This window comes from Aulonocara stuartgranti (genome assembly GCF_965226115.1).
Source record: "Aulonocara stuartgranti genome assembly, chromosome: 19".
NCBI classification, from domain to species: domain Eukaryota; kingdom Metazoa; phylum Chordata; class Actinopteri; order Cichliformes; family Cichlidae; genus Aulonocara; species Aulonocara stuartgranti.
The window spans coordinates 14,818,674-14,843,498 of NC_138955.1; the positions used below are offsets into that span (position 1 = coordinate 14,818,674).

At 39.7% G+C, this 24,825-nt stretch overlaps 1 protein-coding gene across 1 annotated transcript in view; it reads left to right on the forward strand.

Moving 5' to 3' along the window:
- The first annotated feature begins 3,865 nt into the window (after nucleotides 1–3,865).
- LOC309695745 (uncharacterized protein) overlaps nucleotides 3,866–24,825 on the forward strand; it is a 31,730-nt gene continuing 10,770 nt past the window's right edge. The window contains exons 1-3 of the mRNA XM_082516612.1: nucleotides 3,866–4,368; nucleotides 16,295–16,376; nucleotides 18,873–19,387. Coding sequence (XP_082372738.1) covers nucleotides 4,300–4,368; nucleotides 16,295–16,376; nucleotides 18,873–19,387 — 666 coding nt within the window. The 5' untranslated portion in view covers nucleotides 3,866–4,299. The remainder of the gene's footprint in view (nucleotides 4,369–16,294; nucleotides 16,377–18,872; nucleotides 19,388–24,825) is intronic.

Consider the following 24,825-nt stretch of genomic DNA (forward strand, 5'->3'; position numbering starts at 1 on the left):
AAGGGGAAACAGGTGTAAATACTGATTTCAGACAAACTAGCATTTCATAGTTGATAAAAAAGAATGATAAAAAGTCAAATATACTTTGAATCACAGTTCATAATTCACAGGTAAAGAGATTAGTGTCAGTAAGAACACGTGAATGATAAGACAAGACTGACGTGGATCAAACTCAGAGTGAAACATGGTTTCTTAAAGGCTTGCTGGGGGTTTCAGAGACATGCTTGACCTTCTGAACTGCATCTGTGTGGAGAACAGTTCACCCTGCAGCACAATGATGAAGCCCAAACACGCCTGAAAGGTTTCAAAGAGGTGACATAAAGATCTCTTGTTACATTGTAAATTTTTTATTGTGTCTTTTCAAATTGGTACAATAAATCAGTTAAAACCAGCAATCAAATTATCATCCTATAAAATGTAACAGACCATTTTAAGCACTTCAAACTTAAACCACTCCCAGCACTCACACACATGCTTTTTCTTTTACATTCTGGATATTTTCTTTGACATGATTCTCTTAGTCTTGTCTTGCATACAAATACTGCCCTCATGTGGGGGAAAATGTCAAGCAAGAACACCAAAAGTAGCATTAGACTTTCTGTTAAGGCATTACAATAACAGTGATGTTCTTTTTCTTTGGTAAAAATTATCTAATTTTTTTATACTTGACTAAAAACACAGTAAGTGTGTCACGGACGTTTCTCAGGTCTTGAGTACTGTGTTGTTAACAGCTTACCTATATTCAGCCGCAAATAGGATTTTCATTGAGCTTGACCGAGAGCCAAGCCACACAGGTTGTTTAGAAAGTTGAACAGGTCATTGACCGGATGTGTTACTCCATAAAAAGAAAGCCTCTATCTCTCTCTTTCTCCCTCTCACACATACACATGCACACAAATAAGCAAAGCCTGAAGCCTTTAAAGGTGCAGCAGATACAGCGTGTGTGGAAAGGTGTTGAACAATCAGAAGAAAAGTTATGGTGCACTAATCTATTGTCCATTTAGGAATAACCTCATAAGGAGGTGGACTGATGTGGCATGAAAAGTAACTGGTGTCATGGCTGAATGGACAAAAAAAGAGAGCTAGACCTGCAGAAACTCTCCAAAAATTCAAATCAATAATCTTCTGAATTGCAATGCATTAGAAGATTTAGCAATGCTTGCAGTATGCTGCAGAGCAGGACATGTGTGGACTATCTGTGCATGTGCAACACACTTGCAAAGAATGACATCATTGAAACTGGATGCCTCACTTACACCAATTATACCTGCCATGCTCTCCCACTCTGCTGAATTCTCTCTCTGTCTTTATGGGAAAATGTCATGAAATGGTCTGATACACTGTATTTGTTTGCTTTATATCTGCAGCAACTGCAACTGTTTCACCTTCATCCTCAAACCTGAATTATCGCTGAAAAGAAGGATTGTATGATTGTATCATGCTGCCCAGGCTTTAAAACAGTCCTCTGCGTTTTGTTGAACCTTAACAAAAAGCAGCCCCAATTAGAAAACATGCACTACTGGCTATTACTATTATCTATTGTGGGGTACACTTTGATTTATGTTTTAAAACGATGCATGTTTTAAAATGTTTTCATTCACTTTCGACTGCATACTGTCAGTGGGTTTTTGTGATTATTTTAAGTTTCTGGTTTCTCCAGTGCCTCCCTTTCTCTGTTTTCGGTTGTTTCTCGTTTTACTTTGATAGCTGGAATTCTTTTATGTCTTGCTCTGAGCTGTGCTTCCTGTTTTCTGATTGCATTCATCTATGTCTTCTTCACTACCTGTTTTCTAAACCCTACAGTTCAGTCTTCACCTTAGCCTTAGTCAAAATATCTCTTATGTTATGTTCTTTGGGTATACTTCCTGTCTTCTTGTGCTCCTTTTCATTTTTTCCCTTCACCTTTAGCATTACTGTTTGTACCATTTTCTCTTTGTTTTGGATTTTTAACCAGCCACAACAGAGGTCTGCTTTTTGTATAGCATCCATCCTCTGGTCCGACGACCGTGAGACGTGCCACAGAGCTCATGTTCATCTTACACTTTTAATCACAATGTCACAGTGATTTAATTAAAGTCACATGGTTGAATGACATATGGTAAATGGAATGGTTCTTATATAGCATTCAAAGCGCTTTACACAACTTGTACATTCACCCAGCACCTTTTTCTAAGTGCCTCCTAACAAACATCCACACATACTCCGATGGATGCATCAGAGAGCAACATGGGGTTAATATCTTGCCCAAGGATACTGGGATCAAACCACCAACCTTCCGGTGAGTAGGTAACCTGCTCTACCACCTGAGCTACAGCCACCCTAAGAATTCAGACCATATTTTGATCACACAGACACAAACGGTGAAGGGCAGTTGCACATCTTAAGTAACTGAAACAGCTAATGAGCTGTGTTTCTGTGTCTAAAGAATACTCTTCTTGTCATAGTTTCTACAATTACAAATATAGTTTCTTACAATTCGAAGAACATACTGCCGCTTCCTTTTCTTTGTAGTAGTTTCATTCAATGTCAACAAAATTCAAAGCTTGTTACTCTTTAGTGCCATCTAACTTTCTCAGATGACTATGGCATCCTTACTCTAATTAAAACAAACAAACAAACAAAAAACAAAAAACGCTGTATACATTGGGTAAAAGCCAGACTAGAAAAGTGCATTTCCTGTAGAACCTGTCAGAATGTGGGGCATCATCTCAAGATGTGGGACAGACAGACATAGAACGAAAATACTGTCTGGTCACCATATAGTCTTATGCTTGTTTTATACACTGAAGGTAAAAGGATGCACTACATCTCTACTGTAGTTCCTTTTACCAGCCTCCTCTTACCTAAGTTTTCCAAATGCATTTCCGTGAGACATCCTTTAACACTGAGAATACAACACTAATGTTGGTTTCCAGGTCACAGGCAGGAGGACACGGAAAAGTACCGAACTGAGAAAAGCCTTATGAATAACTTATGTGCAAAACCTTATTCTTCAAAATATTTTCTACACTTGTTTTCTTCATTGTATTTATTTTGCTTAGATAAAATAAGTATTTATAAAGCTGTCATGTAAATAGTGTACTAAATAAATATGTAAGTATAATTTCCTTTCTTTGGTTCATTTAAAAGGAAAAAAAAGAAGTAAATGACCAACTGAAAGGTGCAGGCTGAAGCTAAAGGTTATGTAACACCTATCCCTGATTCAACAATCAGAAATGAAGGAAAATTAAATCAGCCTCATATGTGCTTGTTATCTCTCATTTAACAGCTTCGGGATACGAAGTGAGAATTGGAGTATTCAATTTTTTTTATATTGACTACACTGAAATTGAAAGATAAAAATAAATATAATATGACAAGGACCTTATTATGATTGAAGGAATGATCTTTATTGTCATCATAAATAGTACAATATAATTCAGTTTGCCTTTCTCTTAGGATAGAACTTAAAATAACAATAAATATATACAATTAACAAATAAACAGAATATATAAAATAGGTAAGTACTTACAGATAAAAAAAACAACTAAAATTAGCAGCAAACGTAAAATGTAAAAATGTATATGGTCAGTTGTATAGGATAAAAAACATTTCTCAGTCTATATATGTGTGTGTGTGTGTGTGTGTGTGTGTGTGTGTGTGTGTGTGTGTGTGTATAATGTAAATGTAAATGTACATATCATATTTGGGCTTTTCTAAGCTGGCTCACATCAGATGGGCCCCAAGCTGCATAATGAAAATCCTGGATACGCCCCTGTTGAGGAAATAAACATAGGAGAACGTACGGCTTTAACTCTTAGCCCGCCTCCTCCTAGAGAGAGTAACACGACGTCACCGGGCCCGGCAGCCAATCCGAGAGCGATACGCTCTAGCTAGAGGAGATCTCCTATGTATTGGTGAAGCTGGTGTGCATTCGGCTGTGTGTATGTGTGTGAGTGTGCGTGTGTGAATGCGAACAAGTTGATATTCATTTAAATTTTTATTACCCCCTCCTCCCTCATCATAAACATATTTGAGTTAAACTCCGGGAGAGATAAAAGTAGTTAAACATACAGCAAAGGCAGAGTGACTCCGATGAACTCGAAAATAAGTTTGCTGCGCACTGCCTTTGAAAAGAAGCCGCATCTACGCAGTTTGAGGAATCTCGGTGTGTCGGTGTTTTTATCGACACCGGAGAGAGTCAGTGCAGCTGCTTTGTTGTGTGCCTTCTTTCAAAGTCGCTGGTGAAGTTGTTGTAACCGTCACGCTATAGGAGGCAGTAAAGCGGGGATAAGCCATTCACGAGAAAATAAGACAAAATGCTGAAGACGCTGACGAAGAAGCTGAGAAGACATTCACTCAATGAGATCCATCCTTTCCAAGTGAAGGTAAGTTCATTACACACCGTGAAATGGTTGTCATGAAACTCGCAGCACAAACAGCTGAGAAAGAAAGTGACTCGTGTCTGTGTGTATGCGTGTGTGAGCGCAGCGTGGCTTTACTTTTGTCTCGTGACTCGCTTATGAACCTTTATTAACACTATTTCTCTTTCACACGCACAGAGCAGCAGTCATTCCCAGCCTTATACACCCCGAGTGGCCACAAGCCCTATCAGATGGACTCCTCCATCTGCACCACCTCTGGTGGTCAAACGAGTTCATTTGGACTTATTTAAACGGAATCTGGACCACTTTCAGCTTACTGTTTACTCTTAGTGATTACATTCTGCTGACCATTTATCAGTTTTGGTTAGTAAATTGTCTCAGCTGTTTACCCATGACTCTTGGACGCTATTTTAACCATTAGTCCATTACTTTTAGTTACAAATTGAATTATAAGTTATTTATTACATCAAGCTACCTGTTTGAACAATGTATCCTTTATCTTAACGAATAGTTGTTATCTACTATTCATAATTTTGAGGTAAAGTCCTTCTAGGAGCTACTTTGACTTCTTGTTTATTACTGTTTGACCAATTCCTAAATAGCGTTTTCTTTCTGTGGGACAGGCTAGAGCTTCATCACTGCTGTGCGTGTTTTTGGAGGTACTCTCAGCCTCATTCATTATCAAGCAATTTACTCTTCATGGATACTACAGGACTTTCTCTGGTGTTTACAAGTTAAAGTCTTAAAAATCCCTCTTGAGCTAAACATGTTTGCCTCGCTGTCATATAAGAAAGGAGAAACACTGAGAAACATTGGCCTTCTGTGTGTAAGAGAAAGGCTGGTGGAAGTAGTTCAGAGTGTGCATATGTGTGTTTGGGGTGAGTGTGGGGGTACAAATTGAAGCTCATTTAGGATGTACACAAACAAACATTTCAGTAAAAACCTTATTACTGCAAGCTGCCCCCACATCTACATCTTTACCCTCCAATTATCCACCACAGAATCCATGTAAGTGCTCCTCAGTTGTTGCTGGCTGTTCAGCTTGCATAATGCCTCTTTTTGGGGAGTTGAACGGTGAATTGTAACTTGCACGGGTCACTGACTTGCTCCAGCTACAACACTATTGTGCGTCAACCAACTGTATAGTCGCATGGCAGCCATTTTGTGCCAAAGTGTGCCCATTCAAAGGCCTGGAGGTGGATATGGGGGAAAGTGTGCCATCCCTATTGTCTGCTATTGTTTGTGTTTGTTGATCTGCTCACTGGTGGAAACGTTCTGCCTGTCGTAGTGATGGGAAAAGTGAGTTGTGACAAGGCTGGTTGCCTTCATGCTGGACTGACACAGGATGGCCTGTGAAAGCCGCTACACAGCACTCTTAAACCAGTACAATGGTGATTTATAAGGAATTTCTGCTGGTATGACCCCTGCTCCAGGACCTGCACTAATGCAGTGTAATGATTCAAGAAGAGGCAGCCAATGGAGCACCTTTCACTGAAGGAATTTTAAATGATAATCAAGGTTTAGTACGATCTTAGAATCTTAGTTAGTGATAGAAAGTGTACTCATGTCGATTATTGTGACACAAAGCCACAAACAGGAAAAAAATTGTTGTTGTTTTTTTTTTTTTTTCCATCATGGCTGATTTTTTTATTTTATTTTATTTATTTATTTATTTTTCTTCTGGTCCTGCTTTTTGTTGTCACTAAGATAGTATTTAGTATTTTATCACTCAGTTGGAGGGATGAAGCTCGCTGAGGCCTAGAGACTGGTTGGCAACCATCTGGCAACCTTGAGTCATGAGGGAAAAATGTTTATTCTTTGATCTTATTGTGAGCGGTTGCTGGCAGTTGCTGTGGAAAACAATTATTAATGTCCTACTGATGCAGCCCTAGAGACCAGACATTGAGCTTCTGTAATCACTAGCTTCTTGGGAATACTCCCACCACTTTGAAAGTGGTTGGTGGAGGTTGCAAAGAAGTATGCAGTGGCAATACTTCCTTGCAATTGTTTTGGTCACTTGCATGTTGTCGCTGTCACTAATAGTGTGCATGGAAGACATTAACTGTCTGCACAAATTTGCAAACTAATTGCCAAGTGGCCATTAAATTGAAAAGTACAACGCAAACTGAAAATGAAGAACTCCCACCTTCAGAGTAAAAGTGCCTTTTACAGCTTTTACTTTGAAGTAAAAGTTCAAAGCGACAAAGGGGGTCATCTGATTTTTGGCGTTTTCTGTTTTCTTTGTATTATTGTTGCATGTTTTCAATATAAAGCGCCTCGAGGCAACAGTTGTTAATGTGCTGGTTGGAGTGTTAAAGCCCCACATTTTTTCTATAGATGAATGTTTCTAGTTCGTGTCACATTTTTTCAAGTAGCACTGCAGCTCGAAGGGTAAACGGTGAGTGTCCACATCCAAGTCAGTGTCTTCCATGTAAGTTTCTATCTGAAATCTGCTAGCGACTGAAATAATCACAAGGATGATTTTGGTGCAGCATCATCTTTGCGCTGATTTCATTTGTTGAAGTACCGTCTGGCAACCACCTCCTAACCATCTGGGGAAAACACGTTTCCTTAGTGACCGGTGATTCCCGGGTTTTGTGACAAGTCCTTAGCCCTGTGTAATTGAGACCTAACCAAGCTAGCTACCATTAGCTCATAACTTTGCTATCTAGCCTCTTGTCTAAATAGAGCTTAACAATAACTGCCCACTTTTTAAGGGCCCCAGTTCCGGAATTGAAATTCCTATTCATTCTGTCCATTGACGTTCCAGAAAATCCTTGTACAAAGAGTTTTAATCCTCAAACCAAGCCAACCAGCTTTGAAATTAATCATGACCATAAAAAGATTTAATTTGAATGTATAAGGGGTCAGTAGGCTCTAATTATATGTTTTAGCAGATTTTTATGTCAGATGCCCTTCCTGATACACCCTTAGTAGGATTTGTGCCTTTTCCCGAGCTCTAAAGGGAATATTTTATTTGTTAAGGGAGTGTGTAAACCACTACACTGTGGAGCCACAGGAACTACTTATCACACAGTGCATGCACAGCATATGCAAAATCCACAGCAACCTTCAAACCTTTTGAGTTTAATCCATGTAATGTTTTATAGTAGTATTTGTGAATATTAAACATTCATATTTCCATGGTAACAATGACCACCAGCAATCACAGACATCACAGTTTCAATTGCGGATTGTGGATAGAGTAGATCTTTTCCACAACATTGGAAACAACACAGTTTTTGTTAAAGTTGATATCTTAAAGATTTCTAGTTTCTACAAGAGCATGCACCATTGTTTCACAGTGTTGTAGCTCATCTACTTTAGATGTCAGTAACATCACTATGACGCATAATCCATAAACCCATACGAAGGACATGAACCTCACTATTGAACTCTGTGTGACGCTGCTGATATTTTATACCTAGTAAAATTTTGGAAATTATGGTCCAGATTTAAATTTTTGCAGCAGATTTTTCTTGTACACTTTGACTCCTCCCCTTGCTGTGTTGGCCCTTTACAGACTCAAAGAAGCCGATGTATTGGCTTCGGGATAGTTTAAAAGAGACTAAACGGTCTCTCAAGGTCCTGGAGCTTCGACAGATTAAAACCACTTAGAGCTACACTACTGTGAGGAAGATCCACCAGCTGAGTGTGAGCTGAAGACAGGCAAGCATGTCTGTCCCTATGCTGTGTGTCTTTATGAGAGGGGGAATGGAGTGTGACAGTGTCCATGACAGTGTGGAAGGGCAGAGCAAAGCTGATATGTGTGTGAACTGGGTGGTGTGTATTTGTGTGCGCGCACGCTGTGACATTGCCATTGATCCAGCTTAGCAAGCTGCTCAGTGATGCAAGGCACTGACAAGGATTTCATTCAACTGTTCTTGACACACAAACACACAAGTCTTTGTATGTGTTTGCATGCGTACACAATAGCAGTTTCTATGCTTTATTCCTGCAGGCTCATTTTCATTTTTGCTTATTTGTCCAAATGAACTTCAAGCACTCTCTTCTTTCTTTCTTTTTTCTTGTCTTCTGTCTTTTTATTCAGGACTAATGTAAAACTGTACTGTGAATAAAACAAAAGTATGACTCAAACTTTTCTCAAAATATCAGCAAATTACCAGGTGAGGAAATGTATGGGTCAACCAAATCTGAACACAATTCTTACCTGACCGCTTCAGAATCAGCTGATTTGTTTGGTTTAATAAGTATACCACATTTAATGAAGCCCTGCAAAATTTTACCTTCAAAATATGAGAATTTTTCCAAGTTACAGGCCCTCGAAGTATATCAGATTGGGCTGAAATTTGGTAGATTTTAATTCATGTGAGATTTTTTTTTTTCTCCTCAGCATGTTTCAGGAACATCAGTATGGTGAAATGTGTATCATATTTAAATAGCAACACAGTAGCAGTTTATTGTCTGTGATACAGAGTAGCAGAAGCAGGCATTGGTACCCCAAATGTTTAATTTCCTTTTCCACAATTCACTGAAAGGAAAAAGTGAAAAGTGCAATTTGGGTAAACTTCCAAAGGCCTTAATACTATGTGGGATAAGTGGCTAGTCAAAGCAGCATGTGCCTACATTGATTCCAGGCTCATCCTGTAACTGTGATTTATTGTGTGTCATAATAACTTTGTATAATGTAACTTGTAGTCACTTCCAACAGTTAAATGAGTTAAATGAAATCATGTTGATTTTGTGGGTAGTTATTCCTATGTTGATTCCAGGGAAATGGATAACTTTTAGCTCTCCATTGTAGGCTTTCTAAACTCAAACAACATATTGGCCACTGACATCTGTAAATGCTATCTTATTTGCTGATATATTGGTTCATAAAGGTCACCTTTTCTATTTTAAAGTTCTTCTGTCATACTTCAACTCTCTAAATGTTTTTTAAGTACTATATAACTTTACTCTTACTGAGCTTTGTAGTTAGTTTGGTGGAGTTATTCTCAGGTGTAGTGCAGACCCACAGCTCACAGCAGTCCAAGCCCTCACCTCAAACTTAATTTGAATATTTGTCATGCAAAGTAGCAGCACAGACCTGGGTAGTAGTTGGACCGGAAGATGAAAATCACCACCAGTGATTAACATCAAAATGATATTTGAATGCTGTCACTGCAGAGCTACCTCCTAACAATGTGAGAATGACTGTGGAGGGTCATTAAGCTTTTCAAATATTTTTTTCACACCTGTTTTCAGATTCAACGCGATTGGGACCTTAAATATTAGTGCAATGCTAATGTGGAAGGTTGTGCCGACTGAACTCCTGATTAGGTTGTGTTTGTGTTTTTTTTTTTTCTTTGCATATAGTTCTCTATATCAGTTAAAGAACAAATATAGTTCTTGGCCAGCTTTTCTTGGTGGACTGAAGGCTGGGTGAGAGGTTAAACTTGCCAAGCAGATGTTTCTCGCACAGCTTTCACCTACTTCCAAAGTGAATGGAGGAGATCATAAACTCATCATAAGACATATGATAACATTTATTAAGAGGCCCAAGAATAAGTTGCCTTATTTTCTAAATATTGACATATCCAAACATAACCTTCATTGGATTAGGTTCTTGTCTTTTTTTGTCTAATTGTGTTTCATTCTTGGCTCTCAATGTGTACTTCAGTCACAACATAATATATAATCTTTAGATATAGAGTAGCTAGGTAAGCTTCTGCTCACTTCTAATTTCGATGAACCTTGTAAATCCTTTTTATTGCAATGTTAAACCTAATCTTAAAACATTAATTTATGAGAGCTGAAAGAATTTTTGAAGAATGTGCTTACAGGTGGGGCACTACTGCTTTATATGCTATTTTTAGCAAATGTATTAAGATAAACAAAGTCTGTAAATAGTTGGGATTGTCTTGAAACTGATTGTTTGAAACTGGATAAAAACTGGCAGCCTGAAAGAACTAGAAAGTGTCTAAGTTTGCAATATTTAAATGGACAAAAATGTAGCGATATTGTATTGTGTATATATTATTGCTAGTGCACATGCAAATACTTTTGCAGAAATACTGTTTGCAAGGCACCACCCACTTTTCTGTAATCCATACCTACTCTGGTGTGATGCTGTGACAAGTCAAATGTGGTTATTACATATTCTCTAAAGAGTTGCAATTCCTCTAATAGCCACTTGAGGCTGGATAAAAAATGAGGCAGTTCCCATAGACTACCATGTTAAAATGCCCAACTTTACAGCAGAAATGAACATGTTTACTGCCTGCTACGGAAAAACTGCTTTAGTCTATATTTCTCATTTCCATATTTATATTAACTGTATATAGTTTCATTTTTTAAGTAAAGCAAACTTTTGTATTTTAATCATGTTATTAGAACCTGTTTGAGTCACAGGTCAGACTTGGGCAACTGTAGCTGCTACCTGTCTGCTAGGCTTGCTGTCAGCTGATTGGATTTACTGAACCAGAGCTCTGGACTGAGAGCATTTTAATGCAGTTATCTCTATCATTGTTTGTTTGTTTTTTGTTTTTGTTTTTGTTTTCGTAGCATCCAAGAGAGTCTGGGCTTCATTTTTTAGTGAGTGATATTGTAGTATGCTCAAAAGTTTAAATTGGAAGTCCATACCAGATACTTTGTTAGGCACATTTTGCTAATACTGGGTTGGATATAAGGTAAACCATAAGCTCTACGCTTTTTCTTATCAGACGGATAAAAATGCTAAGAAAATACATACATTTCTGTCAAGTTAACCAACTCAGAATCTTTAAATTAATTACATGCTTCCAATCGCTCATTTTTATCCAGGAAAAAAAATCGTAATATGATGCAGCCTTTTTAAGTTGGAGTTATGCATTCCAGGCTTGACTAGAGCATTATGCATGAACTGAACTCATTATCTTATGCAGACTACTAAGTGAAATACTGCTCACTTTACAGTAGCAAGGGAGCAACCATTAGCACCATATCCTGGAGCTGAACAGCTGGTGCTACAGCACAGTGTGATGGTGAATGTCAGTTAAGCAATAGCTAGAGTTTGTTGTAGCTAGCTGTGCCAAAGGAGTACCCGTATCAGATGTGGTTCACTGAGAACACATGCAAAGTTTTTCTCTCTTTCATAGTAATACCTGATATCAGATAACTGTCACACGCCAAGTTTTTGCTGTCTAGAAAAACAAAGTGAAACTTATTCAAATACTCATACATGCACCACGGCTTTGCTTCACACTCCCAGAGGAGATTTTGCATAGCTTATTTTTTATCATCTGTTGACATGTACTTGTTTTGCATTAAGAGAAATTCATCAGATGCTGTAGTAGCTTTTGAGTTCATGGGAAGGGGTCTCGTTCTGTTCATGCTTGAGCTGTTGTTGGTCTTTTAACCCCTTCTGGTGAGAAACTAGAAGCAAAGAACTTCTAAAGTCTCATAGCTTAGATAGTCTAGCCCTAAAGAGCCATATCCTCTCCCTCAAAAAACTTTCATGTGGTAAAAGTTATTCTTCTGTCAATTTTTATCACATTTTTAACTGAAGAGGTCTCCAGTTAAAGTCATTTTTGCTTAGGAAGATTTCCAAGTGAATGAACGATACCACTATATCAGTGCTCAATGCTACATTTATTGCATCCTTTAGCAAAGGGTACTTTGGAGCATCCTTTATGAAAGGAAAGTCCCACAATTCATAGCAACCATCAGTTTGTGAAAACAAATAAACATAAATAACAAGTAATAGAAGTCATGTAAATATTAACAGTGCATTTTCCATTTTGTGACCTAACCTGCTAATATGTATGATTCTTTAACACAGTGTTGTTAAACCCAAAAATGAACTCTGAGAATAGATTTTCTATGATTAAACAATTAAGATTATGAGCTTTATCAAAGTGATCAAAGTCATTTTAAGGTTCACTATAATTTAGTTTGCATTAGTTATGTCCATTATTGTATTGCAGTCTTTAGGACTGTCTTGACTTCAGTCCCAGAAAGTCAGAATAAGATCGTCTCTCCAGTAGGACGAGAAAATATGAGTGGACTTGATAAGCAACTAATCACAATCACTGTGACCTCCATGAGATGAAGTATTTAAGATGTGGATGTCATTGTCATCTCCGGCTAGTTCCATGTCAACAACATTCACATTGTTAAGTAGTCTTATGTAAGTATAGTTGAATTCCCTGAGCACCGTGGTTCACTTTTCCTAAGTCCTTAGAAATTCTCCTTTACAAATTTCCCTGACATGTTTTCCATTGAGATCAAGGGTAAAGTGATTAGGAAAAGGAAGTCATTTTTTTGGTCTGTTTGACCGCAGCCGGGGTCAAGAGAATAGCTGTTGCTCTATTTTCAGATTTTGATTGCATTAAAGTATCTTTCTGTCACAGTCAAAGTACCATGAGCCACTCCACCATCTGCCATTTTGATTTGTCTTTTTCCAGACACGAGTCACCTTCAGCCACCACAACCACATGCTTCTCACACACATGGGGTTTCTGTTGTGGTTCAACCACTTTACTAATGTTTGTTATCATTTGGAAACGGTTGTCATCGAGGGAGGACTTCCTACCATATATCCTTAGCCAACCAATTAGCATGCATTAGCAGACTCCTTTTTTGATGGACAAAATTGTAAGTGTTGGATTTTTTTTTTTTTTTTTTTTTTTAAGCTGACATTTTTTGGAGGGGGCGTGGGGGGGTCAAGATGCAGTCAGAGCATGTTCATGGACATTGGCATGAAAATGTCAAATGTAAACATGCCAGAATTTATCAGAATCATTCATTTTTCCGACTGACAGAGATTTGTCTGTGAAGAAGCTTTCAGAATTCCAAAGAAGCAGAGAAGCAAAAGCTGCTAACTTGATCTCAGTGGTGATCTCACTGCGAGTGAAAACAGATTTAAGCGACTCAGAATAAATTCCTGTCTCTTCTGAGTACAATTAAAATGTTTATAACCCGCAACTAGTACCAGTTCGCTCTTGGTATCCTACAACAGTAATGTTAACAGGATTTCGACTGCTTTATGGATGCTGCCCAACAATAACTCTCTGTAGTATACAGTGGAGTTGAAGCCCAAGCCAACCACTTGCCAAAACACATTTCCTCCTCACAGTTATTCCTCAACGTCTTTTTCATATGGAGTTCATGAAGTGAAGCTGTTTAACTCGAGACTCCCTCAGCCAAGGGGTTTTGTCTTGTGAACTGGCTCTGGGTCTGTTCATTGAGTATCCTTCCCACAGCTCATGCACCAGTGAAAAGCATGAAGGCTACACTCTTTTATTGCATGGAATATACCCTTTGTTACACTTTTAGGTGACTTCTAGATGTCTTCATTAAGATAGGATAGCATCCTCTGTATATGTTTTAGAAAATGGTTGGTGATAACTTTTTAAAAATCTTTAGTGGTAACATTGTTAGAACATCTTGCCTTGAGGTTCCTGAAGGTGGCATGTTTTTTAAAATGAATAAATTACTTTGAGCAAGTGGAGCTTCTGATTTAGCATTTTCAGCTGTAGCTCGTTTTCAGTTCGTTTCAGTATTTGTAGGATATTTATTGCTTCAGTTAATGTTCCTGTAGGGTTAAAAAGTTCTGTTAATTGTTGCCTTTCATTTTTAAGCATCGCCATGTTGTTCCCTAAACTCCTTAAACTCTTGTTGTTAGATTGTCAATAAATGTAGTAATTGCATTCATAGGAAATGGACTGTTTTGTACACTTTTCCATGCTTTTTCCTACATGAGTGCTTGGTGTCTAACATTCATACTACAATGGATGCATCAGAGAAAAACTTGGGGAAACATTAGCTGGGCTTCTCTACTGACTTAGCCTCTGGGTGCAAATTTTAAATGCACTACTCATGTAGTCAGCTGATATCTGGGACCAACCTTGGGGTTTGGTATCTTGCTCAAGGATAGATTGGCATCCAGACTGGAGTAGCAAGGGATTAAACAATCAACTTCCTGATTAACAGAAGACCTGTAGCTCCTGAGCTATAGCGACCCCGAATGGCCTTTAGTTGATGAGCCATGTCATTGCTGGTAGTATGCTATATACTCGGGGAATAAGTCATATTAATTTAGCACATAGCACTTGGTCAAATTGGACACTTTGGCATGTAGTGCTTACTACCTACTGCTAGCACTGTCACCTCGCACCAAGAAGGTTCTTGCTTCAAATCTACTTTGCCTTTCTGTGTGGAGTTGTGCATATTCTGTTAAAACCTGCTTGCATTCCCTCTAGATACTCCGGATACACACATGTTTATTTAACCGGTGATTCTAAATTGGCAAATGACATGTATGATTATCTGTTTCTCTGTGTTAGACCATATAGAATCTGGAATAGATTAGGGACTTGTCTGTGGAGCACCTCAGCTCTTGGTGGAAGTAAACTGGGACAGGTTACGTTCATTTCACAAACCTACCACCAGAAATGTTATCTGGGCTTCTCTGCTGACTTAGCCTCCGGGTGCAAATTTTGAATGCACTACTGATGTAGTCAGCTGTCTTCTGGGACCAAAATTTCTCTTTTGTTCTGCAAATCTTTGTTTAAGGATTCAAATTGATTAAAAAAATAATAGAAAGCTAAGCCTTTGATAATAGGCATTTGGGAAAAAAATGTCCATCTTTTGCACCCAGCTTGGATTGTTATCAGACTTGCTCTTGGAGAGTATAAGCAACTGAAGTTTTTAAAGGAAGCATTAAATGAAGGGGGAACTCCAGTTAAACATTTGTAAATGGCCAATCACAAGGAGGTAAAAAACCTGTTATTAGATGGTCATAAAGTTTTTTGGTCTAGTCTAAAATATCATCTATAAATTAACATTGTTTTCAAGGGTCATTTAGACACTGTCCTACTTTGTGAAAGACAAAAATCATTGAGCTAGCAACATAAAGTGTGGAAAGAGTGTTTGCAGTGTTACATCATCAGACTTGGTTTGGCCTATTCTTTGGTCTGCACTGATATGACACATTGGACTGTAAGTATGACATGTTTTCAGTCAGTTTAGCCTGTAGCAATTTAAGGAAACTACATTTATGATTAATAGGAGTTTTGGCTGACAGAAAGTCGGCCAAAACTCCTGTTATTCATTACTGCTGATATAAGATGTGAATAATGTGATTTCAACGGCCTTGATGTTGTTGCATAACAGCATACTCTGGAACTTCCACTTAATATGAATTGAATACTGTCCTCCCTGTATTTGTCTTTGAAACCCTGGCTCATTTCCCCCTTTTTCACTGTATTTTTTTGAAGGCCTTCAGAAAGAGGAGGAGGAGGAGGAGGAGGAGGAGGAGGTGGTGTGTGTTACACACTAGAAGGGAGGACACTGTATGTTTGTGTGGATGTATGTGTGTCATCGTACACACAAGCTCAAGCACAGATGGCAGCTGCTCAGCGAAGCCTCGGAGTGGTAATTACTGAGTGTGAGGCGCATTACTTAACTGTTAGCTTTGCAGTCTGCAGGGTATCTGTATTGTTGTTGCTGCTGTAGAGGAGGAAACGATTTTTAAAGAGACAGTCTGGTTTAGGTTGAATGTTTTTCTGTACAGCAACTTGTGTATGTTTACTGAAGCCAGGCAAAAATTTACTCTCAAGGTATGAATATTTTCTAACGTAAAGGCTCTGGAATTATATAAAAGTGAGTTAAAGTTTTGTGATTTTTAGTTTGCATTATTGCTGTCAAAGCCTGTGACCTAAAAGAGATATACACATGAAATATTCAGGGCTAAAAAAACCACTTTTAAGCCCTGTTAAAACGGCAAACAAATCAGTTTTACACCCACGCCAAGTGTCACGATCTAAGACCAAAATCTTCCTTTTCTTTGGCTTGAAAGAGAAGGACCCTTATATATCCTTGTATGATAAACTTTGTTTTTTTTGTGTATGTGTGTGTAATATTAAGATTCATATCAGCAGGGGATATGAGGGGTTAATTTAGCATTGCATGTTTGACCTACAGTACAAGCTGATGCTTTTTCCAGATTTCCTACCATGGCAGCGGAGAGGGAGGGGAGAGCGATGACTCAGAAGGGGAGAACCAGGAGCTTGCACAGATTGACAGAGGTATGTTCCCACTGCCAGGCAAATCACCTTTAATTGAAAATAGACGATGATTTTCTGTTTTGGGTCAAAAATAAAGATTAGAGGGGAACACTGATTACTGGAGGAGAATTTTGACTCTGGAAATGTCCTTCAAATTATTACAGTGTTTTCTGGGAAACGAAAAAAGTTTTAATCACCTAAGAAATGCAGTAAAGGTGAAAAGAGGATGCTGAAAGAGCCATTGATACTTATACTTGTTGTTGGCCGTAACAGATTGCTTACAGGAAACTTGAAAAGCGTTTCACTTCAATCAACTTCAGCTACTTCAGAAAGCTGCTGGCAGAAGTTTCATTAGAAAAAGGAAATACGGCCAAATACACTCAACAAAAATGTAAACGCAACACCTTTGTTTTTGCTCCCATTCCCCATGGGATGGACGTAGAGACCTAAAATTCATTCCAGATACACAATATAACCATCCCTCCCAAACAGTGGTCACAAATCAGTCCAAATGTGTGGTAGTGGGCACATCTGCTATATTGAGATAATCCATCCCACCTCACAGGTGTGCCACATCAGGATGCTGATCTGACATCATGAGTAGTGCACAGGTGTACCTCAGACTGCCCACAACAAAAGGCCACCCTGGAATGTGCAGTTTTGTCTCACAGCAAAATGCCACAGATGCCACAAGCAATGAGGGAGCGTGCAATTGGCATGCTGACAGCAGGCATGTCAACCAGATCTGTCGCCCGTGCATTGAATGTTCATTTCTCAACCATAAGCCGTCTCCACAGGCGTTTCAGAGAATATGGCAGCACATCCAACCGGCCTCACAACCGCAGACCTCGTGTAACCACACCAGCCCAGGACCTCCACATCCAGCAGGTTCACCTCCAAGATCGTCTGAGACCAGCCACCCAGACAGCTGCTGGAACAATTGGTTTGCACAACCAAACAATTTCTGCACAAACTGTCAGAAACCGTCTCAGGGACGCTCAACTGCATGCCCGTCGTCCTCATCGGGGTCTTGACCTGACTCCAGCTCGTCGCCGTAACAGACTTGTGTGGGCAAATGCTCACATTCGATGGCGTCTGGCACGTTGGAGAGGTGTGCGCTTCACGGATGAATCATGGTTCACATTGTTCAGGGCAGATGGCAGCTGAGAATGTCCCAGTTCTTGCATGGCCAGCATACTCACCGGACATGTCACCCATTGAGCATGTTCGGGATGTGCTTGACCGGCGTATACGACAGCGTGTACCAGTTCCCACGAATATCCAACAACCTCGCACAGCCATTGAAGTGGAGTGGACCAACATTCCACAGGCCACAATTGACAATCTGATAGACTCCATGCGACGATGTGTTGCACTGCATGAGGCAAATGGTGGTCACACCAGATACTGACCGGTTCTGGGTCCCCAGACCCCCAATAGCGCAAAAAACTGCACATTCCAGGGTGGCCTTTTGTTGTGGGCAGTCTGAGGTACACCTGTGCACTACTCATGATGTCAGATCAGCATCCTGATGTGGCACACCTGTGAGGTGGGATGGATTATCTCAATATAGCAGATGTGCCCACTACCACACATTTGGACTGATTTGTGACCACTGTTTGGGAGGGATGGTTATATTGTGTATCTGGAATGAATTTTAGGTCTCTACGTCCATTCCATGGGGAATGGGAGCAGTAACAAAGGTGTTGCGTTTATATTTTTGTTGAGTGTAGCAGCTGCACTGAGGTCATTTATAAAGCTTCTAGTTTTTAAAGTAGCTACGTCGTCTGGGATCTCATTATCTCTCAGACACCTTAAAAAGTAGATGTATTCATTGCACTTTTCTTGACTGATTCAGATTTTGTCTTTCTTTTAAATTCTAAATGTGACCTGCTGATACCGAATTATAACTGACAGAGCGTACAAACAATTTAAACTTTTCCTCAATGTAAAATTAGATTTTCATAGTAAAATAAATTGGTAAACTTCACAATTTTGACTTTATAGTTTGCACAAAGCTACAGGATCTTCTCTCACTTAAACAAGATGAAAATAAAGTGCTCTGCTACTGGAAGGAGGTGCAAATGATTAAAAAAAAATAAGTTGCCGAATGCCCACTTTTACCGGACATGTTTTACCTTACAAAAAAAAAGCAAATGCAACAGATTTATATAACAAATCCAAGTAGTTTTTGATGCGTGTCAGCTACAGTGATTGTCTTTGTCCCCTGATTTCCAAGAACTGGGAGAACAATAGAAAATAAATATATATTTTGATAGCGTAGAGTTGGGGTAATCTGGAATGATTACTTAGCCTTTATTAGGATTCCTGGTGACTTTTGTTCCTAGTCCTTTAGAGGAGGGAGAGAGAGATAAATCTGACTAGTGGTTAGCTTAAAAGTAGGAAACAGATGAGAGCAGAGGGGTACCTTGTTTCAGTGTAACTGGTCTGTTCGGTATTAAATTATAATCTTCTACATTTTTTAAAATTTGACTTATGAGTTTTTAATTCTCCTAGAGAGGCGGAGAAATTGTGCCCTCACCCCTCTGGCCACCAGCCAGCAGCACAACCAGGGTCCCCTCTCTCCTGCACGGCTGCGACGCCTGCGCCTCCTTTTAGATGCCAATCTGGATCGCCACTCTTCAGAGGAAGAACTCGAGCGAATCAGCTGCGGCGATAACAGGAAGTGGGTATCTTCACTCTCCCAGCGCCATGGCGATCACCACAGCAGTGCCTCCAGTGATGAGGAGGTGCGGGACCTCTGTGGCTGCAGGTCGCCTGCCGCCTCCGCCAGGTCGCTGGGGGAGCCCGGTGCTTGCCTGGCTGCCTCCCCCAGCCCTGTACTTTTCAGCTCCAGCCCACCACGTAGCCTCAAGCCACCCCCCATGCGATTTCAGCTGCAGGTGGTTCCGCCGGTTGCACGACCCATCATCTTGACCCACTTTGACCAATCAGCACCTTACAGAAAGTATCGGCACAGCTACGGGGGGGAACCAGGGAGACCCAGTCTGGACTTGGAGAAAATGCAACAGGTCCGTGAGTTAAATACGAGGAGCATGTATATGTTAGCGCTAAATTATTAAAGCAGGGTTTTTCCTGCAGCTAGTATAATGCACCCTTTTTATTCTCCCCTGAAAGAAGGCAGTATGTAATTAGTTCATTTTGTTTGTCTGTCTGTTTCTTAGCAGTCTAAGATTTACAGTTTTCAAGATGTCATATTTTTTGTGATGGTAGATGCAAAAAAACAGCTCAAACAGATTAAATTTGGGTAAAATCTGGGTCAAGGTCACACTAAATGTAAAAAAAAAACCCCTTTTGTATTACCCACAATTTGTTTTTTTTTTATCGCCTTCAAACTTCTCAACAATATACTAGGCCTCAGGAGACACGAGTATCTAGGTTGGCCAAGCATTTGACTTTGACCTTCATTGAGCCCAAGGTCAATTTTGACCTTGGAAAAAATCGCAAGAAACCGTACTGAGTAATACATCCTCTGAAAGGTTGTGGAAAGAACTCTTCAACACACTTTTAATTTTTTCCATCTGATGTCCTACGACGTCTGTGTTACCAATAACACGTTGAAGTCATCATATTGTAATAAAAACAAAGTTTTACTGTAGTATAGCTCTTGCCTTCGGGAGGACTTGCGCCCTCTGACCAATCTTGTTTGTTATGTTGCCTTAAATGACAAGAAAATGCCTACAATTTTGCAATTTAAGGTAAAACTTGTTGTTTTCATGTAGACTTATTATGTTATGTTCAGTCAGCCCCCAACAGCCAATTTTGAGTCCGTAAAAACCCTGTTAACGATCGTAGTATCAATGGGCCCTGAAGGAAATGGTTTTGTTGTCCATATTGGAGAAAATGGCATGCGTTTTTATACTTCCTTGACCATAACAGGGAACTCTCTTTTTGAGGCAACTTGTGAGGGCCCGGGGCACTTGCCTTTCACATATATCCTGCAGCACCGTGTACCACATTGGCTACACTTCAGTGGAGGCTCATTACGTTAAGTGTATCAAGTCGTCAGTGTATAAGGACATAAATCCAAGCAGTCTATGGAAACATTTAGTAAAAGTGCATCACAGAAAACTTAGAGTTCACATCTGACTAGCTCATAGTTTGGCTGTTGGCACTTACAGGTAAGTAATATGTGCTGGCGGCCTAGCACCCACACACAGAGTTGGCTACAAGGACAGGTAAAGACTTAAAAAATCAGTGACCAGATTCTGTTGTTAGGAGGTATTGTCCTTTAGCATGTAAAGGTCAAATGCAGTGTTTCAAACTCTCTTGCTAACTTATGACACAGATACTGCATCACATCAGGCCATGTTTTCTTCTGTGCAAAACTGAAACTCCAGCAATTACGGCAGTGTATGCAGCACTCACTTCCTCTTCATTTTTTGATGGTAGTTTCCATCATATTCACCAAAATTCTGCAAAGCTTGTGATTTCTATTTTTGATTTTTTTTTTTTTTTTTTGGGTGACTTGTAAATTTCCATAGGGAGTTTAGTATTAGATAGGCTAACATTTATAGCCTTCACTGCACATGCACACACTATAGAAAAAGGGTATGTCCTGCAGAGCCAGTTAATATTTGGGACAATATCTCAAGATGTTAGACAAGGGAACACGGGATAAAAAAATGCTTCACAATCCCACATAAAGAAGGATATCCGGTCACCTTGCTTAAAAGTAACACATACATGAAATTGCATAACAGTATGAATCCCTATTTTTACTTGTGGATTAACATGTAAGCAATATTTTGTTGTTGTAAATGGTTCGGGTGGAACTGATTAAATACTTTTGGTTAGTTTAAAGAATTACAGTGCATTATATATTTTATAACACTGAAATTTTCCTAAAATGTGAATGCACTTCTAGCTTTTAGCACAGTAAAAATACTAAGTACTTCCAAATTATGCTTCAGTACAGCACTCTAATCTACATTTACTTAATGGCTCTGCGGTTTAGTCCCCAGGGCACTGTATAACTGATTAATAATAATCAATTTTTAATTGCTATCATTCGTTATTGCTGTAATTGAAACAGATCACTGACAGACCATTTCTCTCTCAGTAGGATGTTTAACTTGGAGCTTGGAATGCCATAATTTTGGATAATCAGTGAGTTTATGTGGGGATGTTGTATTAGGAGCCAGATTTTCTTCCCTCAAATATTTGGATGCATTCACAGAATGCAGTCTTTTCATGTCCAACAACCCGTTTCACTGTATGCTGAAATAGATTCTCTGTACCTATTTATGTAATATCATATTTAATTCTGACACTATAGCAGTATGTGTGCCAAATGGCAGATGAGCCTTAACCCCCCCGTCTCCACCCCCCTGAGCAAATCAAACAGCGATCTTGGGTCACACATTTGGTCCAAAAATTCAATCGTGAATACTCTTCAAATACACATGCACACACGCAAACAAAGTCCTCCCTTTCCATAGCCGGACGCTCGCCTCCACGGTGGTCTGGCTGGAGAGGGATGAAGGAGAGGGAGCCACGGACGGCAGATGTCCGCCCTCGTTTTTCACAAAGGCTGGCGAGTGAGGGGAAACGATGGAGGGGTGGAGGCAGAAGGAGAGGATTAAATAAACAACAGAAAAACGACAGCCACTAATGAGTCACGGCGAAGCTGGTCCGCTAATCATTAAAATCCAATAGACTTGTTGGCCCACACTGTGGATGGGGAAGGGTGTGTGTGTGTGTGTGTGTGTGTGTGTCTTTGCAAAGAGAGAAACTGCAGGTTTCAGGGGTCCATATGTCCGTGGGGTTTTTAGAGGGAACGAACAGATGATAAGAGACAGCGGGCAACTTCGAGAGGGGTGAAGTGTAAAAAGAGAAGTAGTGTGTCGATGTGTATATGTGTGTGCATCCATCATCCTGCTTGTCTGTCTGTGTCTGCATGTGTACATCCTCCTGTCTGTGTCACTGTGTGTGTGTGTGTGCACGCTCAGTGAAGTGGAATGGGAGGTGCTGCAGGGAATACAAAAGGGGGCCTACAGAGGTAGCCAGCAGACACATTAACCCTTTAGCTGGACATCTCCCAGTCATGAAATCAGCCTCGACTTCTACACCTCATCCAGGGTCTGATGTACAACAAATAGCACATGTTCACTGGTGTTTGTACAGGAAAAAGTTAGCTTATAACCCTTGAATTTCTTATTACCCCCAAAAGCGATCTTAAATGTGTGTTAGAAAGATATATATGGCAAAGCTTCACATTATGTTTGGTCTGAGTACACCATAAGAATGCCGCGGTCAGACATTTAGTGGAGGACCTCGCCCACGCATTTGTAGTACAACCACTTCTCTCTTTTTCTATGAACATAAAGTTGACAACCTTTTTTATCCTCTGGTTTTTATTCTGTTCGGAGTTCCAGAAGCAATTTGGTGCAAACAGTGTTTTATATGCAAATGACTAATTAAGGAGCACAAGCCAAGAAGACTGAGCTCTATAAAAGACGACCATGCCAATGCACGGCTTTATAAATCTAATGAAAAGGATGCATTTCTGCCTGTGCTCGTACACGCAGCTTCAGTCATGAGTTTTATGAATCTGGCCCCCAGGGGAGCAAGAAAGGGAAAGAGATGCGGTTCTTGTTAAAAATGTAATTTAAAGGTGTCAAATATGGGGATTCTGTGCCAAAGGTGCAGGGAACACCTGAAACATATTCTTAACTACATCCTGAAACCATACAAATGGACATGCAAGCAAAGGAAAAGCATTTTCAAGGCCAGAAACGAGAAGAGTAAGAAATAAGTATATTTGGCCCAAAATATAGCCTCCCAGGCTTATTTTCAGTTAGATTGACTCATAGTCTATTTTTTTTTCATTTCGAAGAGACAGCTATAAAAAAACAAGAGCCATAACTCTGTACATGCAGAGTGGGTGGGCTTACACAGCTTCATCTTACAGGAAGATATTTGTACAGCAAATCTGAACACAATAAAAGAAGAAGAAGAACAACAAGACTGTTCCTTTAGTTCAAAATTAGGCTTGCAGATACTGCATAGAACTAAATCCCGGGTTATGTTCAGTAGCATACTCCAATATAAATTCAATTTAGTTAGTGTGGCAGATGCTGGTCATTTGAGCAAAACAAAAAACTGGATGACAATTTAAAGGAAACACCTGAACTGTACAGTGACTTGGTCAAAGTTGTTCCAAGTGATCGACTGTATCCTGATGTGAGTGAAAATAGCAAAAGATTGAATTAAATTCACTTCAAAGCACTTTATATCATAAGGTAAAAAGCCGAGAATAGTGAGAAAACCAACCAACAATTTAAAAAAACAAACAAAAAAATAAACCTGTTATGAGCAAGCACTTGGTGACAGCGGGAAGGAAGAACTCTCTTTTAACAGGGCAGAACCAGGCTTAGGGAGGGACAGCCTCCCTAATGATAATAATAATGATTAAATGCTGAGTGGTGTATAAACACATAGAGTGAAAAGACATGAGTGAAGATAACTGCACCCACAGCAGCCCAAGACTATTGCAGCATAGCTAAGGGAGCATTCTGAGTTACCTGTTCCAGCCCTACTTCCTTTAGGAGGAAGCTAATTTCGGTCACTTGCATCTACAATCTTATTGTTTTGAGTACTTCTCATAACTGGTGGGCGTAGGTGAGGAAGGAATGTAGATTGAGCAGTAAGTCATCTGGCTTGCTTTCACGCTCTATTCGGCACAACGGGCTGGTACCAAACTGATCTGTTGGTCTCTGTCTTCACTCAGCTCATGAACAAACCCCAAAATGTTTGAGCAACTCCCCAAACACTGAGTGGGCACTCCACTTTCTTCTAGGTGAAAACAATGGCCTCAGACTACCATAAGAGTGCATGGAAAAAAATATTAATTCTTCAGATTGAAATGGTCCTTAAATGCTGAAGGATATTGACAGTGCACTTAGTTTTGGCTCCGGTGCTCCCTCTCTAAGACCAGGGGCTAACGTGCAGGTCTATGATTCCCCAGTGTGACCGTAAATAATTAGAGTCATGCCTTTATTTATTTATGGGTTCGTTCATTTAGTCTCTGATAACTCCTTATGCTTGCTTGTCCGTGTCCATTCCCACAAACTGCACAGATGTTGTTCTAAGTGATCGACTATATGCCGATGTAAGTGAAAATGGTTTTGATTGCTACATATACTATAACATTCACACCCACCAGGTCTCAACCCAGCCAGTTATCTATGAGAGATTCTGGTCTGACCTGTTAGCTCTCTGCACTGTCATCCAAACACTAAGTGTTAAACTGAAATGAATAACACCACTGTGAAAGCTAAGTAGAACTAAAAAGCAAAGATTCAATTAAATTCACTTCAATTCAATATTATTTACATAGCACTAAATCACAACAATAGTTGCCTTAATGCACTTCTATTGTAAGGTAAAGAGCATAGAATAGAGAAAACCCCAACAATAAAGCAGCTCGGATTGAGCAAGCACTTGG